The sequence below is a fragment of the Scyliorhinus torazame genome, chromosome 22 (assembly GCF_047496885.1).
Source record: "Scyliorhinus torazame isolate Kashiwa2021f chromosome 22, sScyTor2.1, whole genome shotgun sequence".
Lineage (NCBI taxonomy): Eukaryota > Metazoa > Chordata > Chondrichthyes > Carcharhiniformes > Scyliorhinidae > Scyliorhinus > Scyliorhinus torazame.
In genome coordinates, this window is record NC_092728.1 from 45,509,582 (window position 1) to 45,522,926 (window position 13,345).

General features: G+C 46.7%; 1 protein-coding gene across 3 annotated transcripts in view; it reads left to right on the forward strand.

Annotated features, from left to right (window-relative positions):
• The window catches only part of LOC140399054 (uncharacterized), a 447,829-nt gene that overhangs the window by 24,635 nt on the left and 409,849 nt on the right, over positions 1–13,345 (forward strand). For all 3 annotated transcript variants that reach the window (XM_072488143.1, XM_072488146.1, XM_072488144.1), the window contains exon 2: positions 37–106. In XM_072488143.1, the coding sequence (XP_072344244.1) occupies positions 91–106 (16 nt within the window). In that variant the 5' untranslated portion in view covers positions 37–90. The remainder of the gene's footprint in view (positions 1–36; positions 107–13,345) is intronic.

A 13,345-nucleotide genomic window follows, 5' to 3' on the forward strand; every position in this document is an offset into this window, starting at 1 on the left:
AACATTCTCGGACTGTGAGCTTTTCCTGTTTTACAGAAGTTGGACTTCCTGGAAACAGCGTTGCATCACCAGAACACTTGAGCAGCAGACATGGGTGATGACGCAGGTAGGTGTTAATTGGCCTCTTTCCGTTCGATCACCAAAGTCGCAGCTGACCCTATGGCTACAGCATGTGGTTTTTGAGAGTGCTTACTCGCACCATTGCTGCTGTATACTGTGTTGCATCAGTGGGATAAGTGTCAGTGGCCAGTACTAAAACATGGTTAAAGGATGGTCATGACTGGGAGTTAAATATCCAAGGGTATCAAACTATGCGGAAGGACAGAGTGGATGGTAAGGGAGGTGATGTAGCTCTGTTATTTAAGGATGACATCCGGGCAATAGTAAGGGATGATATTGGTGCTTTGGAGGATAAGGTTGAATCCATTTGGGTGGAAATCAGGAATAGTAAGGCGGAAAAAGTCACTGATAGGAGTAGTCTATAGGCCACCAAATAGTATCATTATGGTGGGGCAGGCAATAAACAAAGAAATAACGGATGCATGTAGAAATGGCGCAGCAGTCATCATGGGGGATTTTAATCTACATGTCGATTGGTTTAACTATGTCGGTCAAGGCAGTCTTGAGGAGTTTATAAATGTATCCACGATAGATTATGAGAGTATACTTGCTCAGAATATAAAAACATAGTAAAAGTTTCTACAAATATATAAAACAAAAAAGAGTGGTTAAGGTAAATATTGGTCCTTTAGAGGATGAGAAGGGAGATTTAATAATGGGAGATGAGGAAATGGCTGAGGAACTGAACAGGTTTTTTGGGTCAGTCTACACACAGTGAAAGACACAAATAACATGCCAGTGACTGATGGAAATGAGGCCATGACAGATGAGGACCTTGAGATGATTGTTATCACGAAGGAGGTAGTGATGGGCAAGCTAATGAGGCTAAAGGTAGACAAGTCTCCTGGCCCTGATGGTTTGCATCCCAGAGTGCTAAAAGAGATGGCGAGGGAAATTGCAAATGCACTAGTGATAATTTACCAAAATTCACTAGACTCTGGGGTGGTCCTGGTGGATTGGAAATTAGCAAACGTGACACCACTGTTTAAAAAAAGGAGGTAGGCAGAAAGCGGGTAATTATAGGCCAGTTAGCTTAACAATTTACATAGATGATTTGGAGTTGGGGACCAAGTTGTATGTGTCCAAGTTTGCAGACGACACTAAGATGAGTGGTAAAGCAAAAAGTGCAGAGGATACCGGAAGTCTGCAGAGGGATTTGGATAGGTTAAGTGAATGGGCTAGGATCTGGCAGATGGAATACAATGTTGACAAATGTGAGGTTAACCATTTTGGTAGGAATATCAGCAAAAGGGATTATTATTTAAATGATAAAATATTAAAACATAGCTGCTGTGCAGAGAGACCTGGGTGTGCAAGTGCATGAGTCGCAAAAAGTTGGTTTACAGGTACAACAGGTGATTAAGAAGGCAGATGGCGTTTTGTCCTTCATTGCTAGAGGGATGGAGTTTAAGACTAGGGAGGTTCTGCTGCAATTGTATAAGGTGTTAGTGAGGCCACACCTGGAGTATTGTGTTCAGTTTTGGTCTCCTTACTTGAGAAAGGACGTACTGGCACTGGAGGGTGTGCAGTGGAGATTCACTAGGTTAATCCCAGAGCTGAAGGGGTTGGATTACGCGGAGAGGTTGAGTAGACTGGGACTGTACTCGTTGGAATTTAGAAGGATGCGGGGGGATCTTCTCGAAACATATAAAATTATGAAGGTAATAGATAGGATAGATGCGGGCAGGTTGTTTCCACTGGCGGGTGAAAGCAGAACTAGGGGGCATAGTCTCAAAATAAGGGGCAGTACATTTAGGACTGAGCTTAGGAGGAACTTCTTCACCCAAAGGGTTTTGAATCTATGGAATTCCCGGCTCAGCGAAGCAGTTGAGGCTCCTTCATTAAATGTTTTTAAGATAATGATAGATAGCTTTTTGAAGAATAAAGGGATTAAGGGTTATGGTGTTCGGGCCGGTAAGTGGAGCTGAGTCCACAAAAGATCAGCCATGATCTCATTGAATGGTGGAGCAGGCTCGAGGGGCCAGATGGCCTACTCCTGCTCCTAGTTCTTATGTTCTTATGTCCGTGTCAAAGTGAAGTTACCTTCAAATCGCAGAGGGCAGTAATAGGAACAAAGGAATATCACACATAGGAGCAGTAGGTCATTTGGCCCTTCGAGCGTGCACCATAATTCAATGAGGTCATGGCTGATCGAGATGTCATCTCATCTCTGCTTTTCTGTCTGCCACTGATAACTCTTGACCACAATATCATAAGATATGGGAGTAAAATAAGGCTATTCAGCCCATCGAGTCTGCTCCACCATTCGATCATGGCTGGTATGTTTCTCATCCTAATTAGAATAATAGAATCATAGAATCCCTATAGTGCAGAAAGGGGCCATTCAGACCATCCAGTCTGCACTTCTGCCTTCTTCCCATAAATCCTGATCTCCTTATTAATCAAGGACCTCTATCACTTGTCTTAAAGACACTCCGTGACTACTTCCAGTGACGGACGTGTACTTGGTGGCTACCACCCGGGGAAACATCTTTTTGCCCCATAAATCCCAGTCAGACCTTTAAAAGCGGTTCTGAGGTCCCGAATCTTACACGTGAAGATGTCGGCAATATTTCGAGTGAGATCCAGAATGCACGCGGCCAAGAACAAAGTTTTTTTAAAAACCCGCAGCTGTGAGCACTGGAAAGCGCGGTTGTTGGCGCCCGGCCAGGAGGTGGAATTTCCGGCCCAATGTTTTACTGTTCAGTTGGTGGACATTACAGCTGTTCAGTTCAAACAACAAAGGTTGGAATCCTCTGAAGGTCTGGTAAGGACCATTGATCCGATTAAAGCACTAGTGGAGAGTTGAGCTAGAGGCTCCGGGTGCATCGCTGCAGAAAATGGAGGAGTCCGTCGCCGACCATGAGGACCGCCTGCCCTCGGTGGAAGCAGACCTTCCTTGATGGCTGACAGCTTTGGATAAGTACGTGATAAGGTGGACGAGTTGGAGAATCAAGAGCATCGGCAAAATATCCGAACAGTTGGTCTGCCGGAGGGGTTGAAGGGCTCGCAATCCTTGGAGTATGTCGCACAGATGCTGCTGCAGAAGCTAGACGGGAGAAAGTTTTCAGCCACCACCCCTCCCTCCCCGAGATTGATCGTGCACACTGAGCGCTGAGGAGAAAGCCAAAGGCAGGTGAGCATCTAAGGGCGATGGTGCGTCTGCACCGTTTCCTGGACAAGGAAAACATTCTGAGATGGGCCAGGCAGGCGAAGAAGAGGCAGTGGGAGGGAAGTAGAATCGGAATATACCCCAATTGGGGTACGGAACTGGCTAAACGCTGAGCCGAATTCAACAAAGTCAAGACGATCCTGCATAAGGATGGTGTGAGATTTGGAATGTTGTATGTGGCCCGTTTGTGGATGACTTTTCATAAACAGGAGAACTTTTTAGATATCCCGGAGGAGGCGAGCAAGTTTCTTCTGGACCATGGGATTGGGAATCTGTACTTTGTTGAAATGTGATTGTTTTATGCCATTGATCGATTGTTGTGCATTTCTGTATCTTTGTTATGTTCTCTCTATCATTCTCCTGCCTGTTTATTGTTTTATTGAGGTGGGTTTGATCTTTGGGGAGATATGGAGGGTGGGATAGAGGTTATTTATATATTTTATCGGGTTTGGGTAATATGGCGGGTTCAGGGTGGCCTCAGGCCTCGTGCAGGGGCCGCCATACTGGTGTGAGAACCACTAAACGGAAGAGGTGTGGGGGATGAGGTGGTGTGCGGAGGGCAGGGTTTTGAATATTTCTTCTTTTTGGTTCAGTTTGAGGGCAGGCAAGGCCTGGGATGGGATGGGGGCATACGGGGAAGCGAACCTTAGACCCTGGCACTGTGAAGCAACAGTGTTAACCACTGTGCTACTGTGCTGCCCACATCGACTTTTGCATGAAGTATTAGAACGTCAGCGGGGCAGCAGCATGGAAGTAGGGGAGGGTGACTGAGTACAGTATCTATTGCTTATTAAGGAGTGGGGGTACTTTATTTTTAAATTTCTTGAGTGTGTGGCTGATGTATTTGTATATATGGGGGGTTTTTGTTTGTACTGAGTGCTGAATTTGGGTGCAGAGAGAGTTTGGTGACTGAGGGATAATAAGGGTTCATTTTTATCTAAAGTCTAGTCTTTTAGTTAGTTAATTAACATAAGTTGCTGTTTGGTTGAGAAGAAGGTGAATTTTCAATCCGCTTTAAACAAAGGTTCTGCTTGTAGCTACTTGCAGCTGGAGCTTGTTAATTAGTTAATTGGATTAGGCCAGTTTTCAGAGGCTAGAATCAGACAGTATAAATGTGAGCCAGCTACAGTGCTGACTTTGTTTGCACTGAGTGCTGAATTTGGGTGCATTTGAGTGCTATAGTGCGAGTTTGGTGACTGAGGGAGTGCTGAATTTGGGTGCATTTGAGTGCTATAGTGAGAGTTTGGTGACTGAGGGAGTTAGGTGAGGAGGGAGTAAGGTGCTCCTTTCATTTCATTTCCTACATTTCCTCAAAGAGCGTGAATGGAGCTGGGAGTTTACAGAGTGCAGCTGACTGGGAGCAGAGTCGGAGGGCGGAGTTCCAGTTGGTCCACAGTGCAGCTATATTCTGTAAGGTAAGAGGGGATGGAGGCTAGTGCAGTTGCATGCTCCTGTAGGATGTGGGTGGTGGGAGATACCAGTGGTGTCCCCGCTGACTATACCTACAGGAAGTGTACACAACTCCAGTTCCTCAGAGACCGTGTTAGGGAACTGGAGCTGGAGCTGGATGAACTTCGGATCATCCGGGAGGCAGAGGGGGTAATAGACCAGAGTTACAGGGAGGTAACCACACCCAATATACAGGACAAGAGTAGCTGGGATACAGACAGGGGAAAGGGCAGACAGTGCAGAGATCCCTTGTGGCCGTTCCCCTTCAAAACAAGTATACCGTTTTGGATGCTGTTGGGGTTGAGGGGGGGGGGATGACCTCCCGGGGGAAGGCCCTAGCGGCCAGGTCTCTCGCACTGAGTCTGGCTCAGAAGGGAAGGGAGGGAGAATAGAAAAGCAATAGTGATAGGAGACTCAATGGTTAGGGGAATAGATAGGAGATTCTGTGGTCGCGAGCGAGACTCCTGGAAGGTATGTTGCCTCCCGGGTACCAGGGCCAGGGACGTCTCGGATCGTGTCTTCAGGATCCTTAAGGGGGAGGGGGAGCAGCCAGAAGTCATGGTGCACATTGGTACCAACGACGTAGGTAGGAAAAGGGGTGTGGATGCAATAAACGAGTTTAGTGAGTTAGGCTGGAAGTTAAAAGCCAGGACAGACACAGTTGTCATCTCTGGTTTGTTACCGGTGCCATGTGATAGCGAGGCTAGGAATAGGGAGAGAGTGCAGTTGAACACGTGGCTGCAGGAATGGTGTAGGAGGGAGGGCTTCAGATATTTGGATAATTGCAGCACATTCGGGGAAGGTGGGACCTGTACAAGCAAGATGGGTTGCATCTGAACCAGAGGGGCACCAATATCCTGGGAGGGAGGTTTTCAAGTACTCTTCGGGAGGGTTTAAACTAATTTGACAGGGGAATGGGAACCGGATTTGTAGTCCAGCAACTAGGGTAGCCGATGTTCAGGACGTCAAAGCGTATAGTGAGGCAGTGGGGAAGGTAACACTGACAAAGGACAGTACTTGCAGAAGTGTGTATACTTCAACGCAAGAAGCATCAGGAATAAGGTGGGTGAACTTAAGGCATGGATCGGTACTTGGGATTACGATGTGGTGGCCATCACGGAAACTTGGATAGAAGAGGGGCAGAAATGGTTGTTGGAGGTTCCTGATTATAGATGTTTCAATAAGATTAGGGAGGGTGGTAAAAGAGGTGGGGGGGGGGTTGCATTGTTAATTAGAGATGGTACACAGCTGCAGAAAGGCAGTTCGAGGAGGATCTACCTTCTGAGGTAGTATGAGTTGAGGTCAGAAATAGGAAAGGAGCAGTCACCTTGTTGGGAGTTTTCTATTGGCCCCCCAATAGCAGCAGAGATGTGGAGGAACAGATTGGGAAACAGATTTTGGAAAGGTGCAGAAGTCACAGGGGGGTAGTAGTCATGGGTGACTTCAACTTCCCAAACACTGAGTGGAAACTCTTTAGATCAAAAAGTTTGGATAGGGTGGTGTTTGTGCAGTGTGCCCAGGAAGCTTTTCTAACACAAGTATGTAGATTGTCTGACCAGAGGGGAGGCCATATTGGATTTGGTACTTGGTAATGAACCAGGGCAAGTGATAGATTTGATAGTGGGGGAGCGTTTTGGAGATATTGACCACAATTCTGTGACTTTCACTTTAGTAATGGAGAGAGATAGGAGCGTGCAACAAGGCAAGGTTTACAGTTGGGGGAAGGGTAAATACGATGCTGTCAAGACAAGAACTGAAGTGCATAAGTTGGGAACATAGGCTGTCAGGGAAGGACACAAGTGAAATGTGGAACTTGTTCAAGGAACAGATACTGCGTGTCCTTGATATGTATGTCCCTGTCAGGCAGGGAAGAGAGGGTCGAGTGAGGGAACCATGGTTGACAAGAGAGGTTGAATGTCTTGTTAAGAGGAAGAAGGATACTTATGTAAGGCTGAGGAAACAAGGTTCAGACAGGGCGTTGGAGGGATACAAGATAGCCAAGAGGGAACTGAAGAAAGGGATGAGGGGAGCTAAGAGAGTGCATGAAAAATCTTTGGCGGGGAGGATCAAGGAAAACCCCAAGGCCTTTTACACATATGTGAGAAATATGAGAATGACTAGAGCGAGGGTAGGTCCGATCAAGGACAGTAGCGGGAGATTGTGTATTAAGTCTGAAGAGATAGGAGAGGTCTTGAAGGAGTACTTTTCTTCAGTATTTACGAATGAGAGGGGCCATTTTGTTGGAGAGGACAGTGTGAAACAGACTGGTAAGCTCGAGGTGATACTTGTTAGGAAGGAAGATGTGTTGGGCATTTTGAAAAACTTGAGGATAGACAAGTCCCCAGGGACTGACGGGATATATCCAAGGATTCTATGGGAAGCAAGAGATGAAAATTGCAGAGCCGTTGGCAATTATCTTTTCGTTCTCACTGTCAATAGGGGTGGTACCAGGGGATTGGAGAGTGGCAAATGTCGTGCCCCTGTTCAAAAAAGGGAATCGGGATAACCCTGGGAATTACAGGCCAGTTAGTCTTACTTCGGTGGTAGGCAAAGTAATGGAAAGAGGGTACTGAGGGATAGGATTTCTGAGCATCTGGAAAGACACTGCTTGATTAGGGATAGTCAGCACAGATTTGTGAGGGTTAGGTCTTGCCTCACAAGTCTTATTGAATTCTTTGAGGAGGTGACCATAGAACATTACAGCGCAGTACAGGCCCTTCGGCCCTCGATGTTGCGCCGACCTGTGAAACCACTCTAAAGCCCATCTATACTTTTCCCTTATCGTCCATATGTCTATCCAATGACCATTCGAATACCCTTAGTGTTTGCGGGTCCACTACTGTTGCAGGCAGGGCATTCCACACCCTTACTACTCTCTGAGTAAAGAACCTACCTCTGACATCTGTTAGAGTTCTTTGAAGAGATAACAAATAGGTTAGACCAAGGAGAGCCAATGGATGTTATCTATCTTGACTTCCAAAAGGCCTTTGATAAGGTGCCTCACGGGAGACTGTTGAGTAAAATAAGGGCCCATGGTATTCGAGGCAAGGTACTAACATGGATTGACGATTGGCTGTCAGGCAGAAGGCAGAGAGTTGGGATAAAAGGTTCTTTTTCGGAATGGCAACCGGTGACGAGTGGTGTCCCGCAGGGTTCAGTGTTGGGGCCACAGCTGTTCTCTTTATATATAATGATCTAGATGACGGGACTGGGGGCATTCTGGCTAAGTTTGCCGATGATACAAAGATAGGTGGAGGGGCAGGTAGTATGGAGGAGATGGTGAGGCTGCAGAAAGATTTAGACAGTTTAGGAGAGCATTCCAAGAAATGGCTGATGAAATTCAACGTGGGCAAGTGCGAGGTCTTGCACTTTGAAATAAAGAATAGAGGCATGGACTATTTTCTAAACGGTGACAAAATTCATAATGCTGAAGTGCAAAGGGACTTGGGAGTCCTAGTCCAGCATTCTCTAAAGGTAAACTTGCAGGTTGAGTCCGTAATTAAGAAAGCAAATGCAATGTTGTCATTTATCTCAAGAGGCTTGGAATATAAAAGCAGGGATGTACTTCTGAAGCTTTATAAAGCACTAGTTAGGCCCCATTTAGAATACTGTGAGCAATTTTGGGCCCCACACCTCAGGAAGGACATACTGGCACTGGAGCAGGTCCAGCGGAGATTCACACGGATGATCCCAGGAATGATAGACCTAACATACGATGAACGTCTGAGGATCCTGGGATTATATTCATTGGAGTTTAGGAGGTTGAGGGGAGATCTAATAGAAACTTACAAGATAATGAATGGCTTAGATAGGGTGGACGTAGGGAAGTTGTTTCCATTAGCAGGGGAGACTAGGACCCGGGGGCACAGCCTTAGAATAAAAGGGAGTCACTTTAGAACAGAGATGAGGAGAAATTTCTTCAGCCAGAGATTGGTGGGTCTGTGGAATTCATTGCCACAGAGGGCGGTTTGAGTGTCTTTAAGCCAGAAGTTGATAAATTCTCGATTTCTCGAGGAATTAAGGGCTAGGGAGAGAGAGTGGGTAAATGGAATTGAAATCAGCCATGATTGAATGGTGGAGTGGACTCGATGGGCCGAATGGCCTTACTTCCGCTCCTATATCTTATGGTCTTATATCTATCTCCCCTCAATTTAAAGCCACGTCCCCTCGTGCTAGACATCACCATCCGAGGAAAAAGGTTCTCACTGTCAACCCTATCCAATCCTCTGATCATCTTGTATGCCTCAATTAAGTCACCTCTTAACGAAAATAGCCTCAAGTCCCTCAGAATTCCTCATACGATCTTCCCTCCATACCAGGCAACATTCTGGTAAATCTCCTCTGCACCCTTTCCAATGCTTCCACATCCTTCCTATAATGCGGCGACCAGAATTGCACGCAATACTCCAAATGCGGCCGCACCAGAGTTTTGTACAGCTGCAATCCGAAACTCAATCCCTCTACCAATAAAAGCTAACACACTGTACACCTTCTTAACAACCCTCTCAACCTGGGTGGCAACTTTCAGGGATCTATGTACATGGACACCGAGATCTCTCTGCTCATCCACACTGCCAAGAATCTTACCATTAGCCCAGTACTCTGTCTTCCTGTTATTCCTTCCAAAATGAATCACCTCACACTTTTCTGCATTAAACTCCATTTGCCTCCTCTCAGCCCAGCGCTGCAGCTTATCTATGTCCCTCTGTAACTTGTAACATCCTTCCGCAGTGTCCACAACTCCACCAACTTTAGTGTCATCTGCAAATTTACTCACCCATCCTTCTACACCCTCCTCCAGGTCATTTATAAAAATGACAAACAGCAGTGGCCCCAAAACAGATCCTTGTGGTACACCACTAGTAACTGGACTCCAGTCTGAACATTTCCCATCAACCACCACCCTTTGTCTTCTTCCAGCTAGCCAATTTCTGATCCAAACTGCTAAATCACCCTGAATCCCATGCCTCCGTATTTTCTGCAGTAGCCTACCGTGGGGAACCTTATCAAACGCTTTACTGAAATCCATATACACCACATCAACTGCTTTACCCTCATCCACCTGTTTAGTCACCTTCTCAAAGAGCTCAATAAGGTTTGTGAGGCACGACCTACCCTTCACAAAACCGTGTTGACTATCTCTAATCAAATTATTCCTTTCCAGATGATTATACATCCTATCTCTCATAAACCTTTCCAAGATTTTACCCACAACAGAAGTAAGGCTCACTGGTCTATAGTTACTAGGGTTGTCTCTACTCCCCTTCTTGAACAAGGGGACAACATTTGCTATCCTCCAGTCTTCTGGCACTATTCCTGTAGACAAAGATGACTTAAAGATCAAAGCCAAAGGCTCAGCAATCTCCTCACTAGTTTCCCAGAGAATCCTAGGATAAATCCCATCCGGCCCAGGGGACTTAGCTGTTTTCACATTTTCCAGAATTGCTAACACCTCCCCCTTATGAACCTCAAGCCCTTCTAGTCTAGTAGCCTGAATCTCAGTATTCTCCTCGACAACATTGTCTTTTTCCTGTGTGAATACTGACGAAAAATATTGATTTAGCACCTCTCCTATCTCCTCGGACTCCAAGCACAACTTCCCACTACTGTCCTTGACTGGCCCTACTCTTACCCTAGTCATTCATTTATTCCTGACATATCTATAGAAAGCTTTCGGGTTATCCTTGATCCTACCTGCCAAAGACTTGTAATGCCCCTCCTGGCTCTTATATCTCTCTTTAGGTCCTTCCTAGCTAACTTGTAACTCTCGAGCGCCCTAACTGAACCTTCATGTCTCATCTTTACATAAGCCTCCTTCTTCCTCTTGACAAGCGTTTCGACTGCTTTAGTAAACCACGATTCCCTTGCTCGACCACTTCCTCCCTGCCTGACAGGTACATACTTATCAAGGCCACGCAGTAGCTGTTCCTTGAACAAGCTCCACATTTCCATTGTGCCCATCCCCTGCAGTTTTCTTCTCTATCCGTTGCATCCTAAGTCGTGCCTCATCGCATCATAATTGCCTTTCACCCAGATATAACTCTTGCCCTTCGGTATATACCTATCCCTTTCCATCAGTAAAGTAAACTTAATCGAATTGTGGTCACTATCACCAAAGTGCTGAGCTACCTCCAAATCTAACACATGTCCTGGTTCATTACCCAGTACCAAATCCAATATGGCCTCGCCTCTCGTTGGCCTATCTACATACTGTGTCAGGAAACCCTCCTGCAAACATTGGACAAAAACAGACCCATCTAAAACTCGAACTATAGCGTTTCCAGTCAATATTTGGAAAGTTAAAGTCCCCCATAACAACGACACTGTTGCTTTCTCTCCTATCCAGAATCATCTTTGCAATCCTTTCCTCTACATCTCTGGAACTTTTCGGAGGTCTATAGAAAACCCCTAACAGGGTGACCTCTCCTTTCCTGTTTCTAACCTCAGCACATACTACCTCAGTAGACGAGTCCTCATCAAACGTCCTTTCTGCCACCGTAATACTGTCCTTGACTAACAATACCACCCCTCCCCCTCTTTTACCACCTTCCCTGAGCTTACTGAAATATCTAAACCCCGGCACCTGCAACAACCATTCCTGTCCCTACTCTATCCATGTCTCCGAAATGGTCACAGCATCCAAGTCCCAGGTACCAACCCATGCTGCAAGTTCACCCACCTTATTCCGGATGCTCCTGGCATTGAAGAAGACACAATTTAAACCACCTTCCTGCCTGCCGGTACACTCCTGCAACTTTGAAACCTTACTTATGACCTCACTACTCTCAACCTCCTGTATACTGGAGCTACAATTCAGGTTCCCAAGCCCCTGCTGAACTAGTTTAAACCCTCCCGAAGAGCATTAGCAAATTTCCCCCCCCAGGATATTGGTACCCCTCTGGTCCAGGTGTAGACCATCCCGTTTGTAGGGGTCCCACCGACCCCAGAATGAGCCCCAATTATCCAGAAATCTGAAACCCTCCCTGCTGCACCAGCCCTGTAGCCACGTGTTCAACTCCTCTCTCTCCCTATTCCTCGTCTCGCTATCACGTGGCACGGGTAACAACCCAGAGATAATAACTCTGCTTGTCCTAGATCTAAGTTTCCACCCTAGCTCCCTGAATTCCTGCCTTACATCCCTATCCCTTTTCCTACCTATGTCGTTGGTACCTATGTGGACCACGACTTGGGGATGCTCCCCTTCCCCCTTCAGGATCCCGAAAACACGATCCGAGACATCACGCACACTGGCACCTGGGAGGCAACACACTCTCTCGTTCCCACAGAATCTCCTATCTATCCCCCTAACTATGGAGTCTCCAATGACTAATGCTCTACTGCTCTCCCCCCTTCCCTTCTGAGCAACAGGGACAGACTCTGTGCCAGAGACCTGTACCCCATGTCTTACCCCTGGTAAGTCCCTCCCCCCCCCCCCCCCAACAGTATCCAAAGCGGTATACTTGTTACTAAGGGGAACGACCACAGGGGATCCCTGTACTGACTGCTTCCTCCCAGCCCCTCTCACCGTCACCCATCTATCTTTATTTTTTGGAGTAACTACATCCCTGAGGCTTCTATCTATGACCACCTCTGCCCCCTGAATGATCCGAAGTTCAAGCAGCTCCAGCTCCAGTTCCCTAACGCGGTTTCTGAGGAGCTGGAGATCGGTGCACTTCCCACAGATGAAATCAGCAGGGACACTGACGGCGTCCCGCACCTCAAACATTCTGCAGGAGGAACATTGCACTACCTTCCCTGCCATCCCCTCGAGATAAGAAAAGAAAAAGAAAGAAAGAGCTTACCTGTTATTCACTCCCCTTCTCAGCAAGCACTCACTCAGCAACCTCTGCGCCCCGCACGATAACACCTGAGGGAAAATAAAAGAAAAACTACTTACCAGTCACCAGCCATTCCCTTACCTGCAGGCTGTGACGTCACGGTTCAACTTCTTTCGACTTCTACCTGCCCTCGAGCCTTCCTCTTGATCTTTACAGCGGTTGGTTTTTTTTTGGTTAGAGGAGGGGGTAGGGAGGGAAACACTGAAGAAGTGTTTCGGGTTTAAGTGTCACTTGACAACAGCTCCTCCACAAACCACCTTCAAGTTAGGTGAGCACACGGACGGATGCAAATTTCCTCTGCAACAGCCAGTCAGCAGCTCCACTCTACTGGACCATGCACGTGGATGAAAGTAAAGCAGTGGATGTAGTGTACATGGATTTTAGTAAGGCATTTGATAAGGTTCCCCATGGTAGGCTTATGCAGAAAGTAAGGAGGCATGGGGTAGTGGAAAATTTGGCCAGTTGGATAACGAACTGTCTAACCGATAGAAGTCAGAGAGTGGTGGTGGATGGCAAATATTCAGCCTGGAGCCCAGTTACCAGTGGGGTACCGCAGGGATCAGTTCTGGGTCCTCTGCTGTTTGTGATTTTCATTAATGACTTGGATGAGGGAGTTGAAGGGTGGGTCAGTAAATTTGCAGACGATAAGAAGCTTGGTGGAGTTGTGGATAGTGAGGAGGGCTGTTGTCGGCTGCAAAGAGACATAGATAGGATGCAGAGTTGGGCTGAGAAGTGGCAGATGGAGTTTAACCCTGAAAAGTGTGAA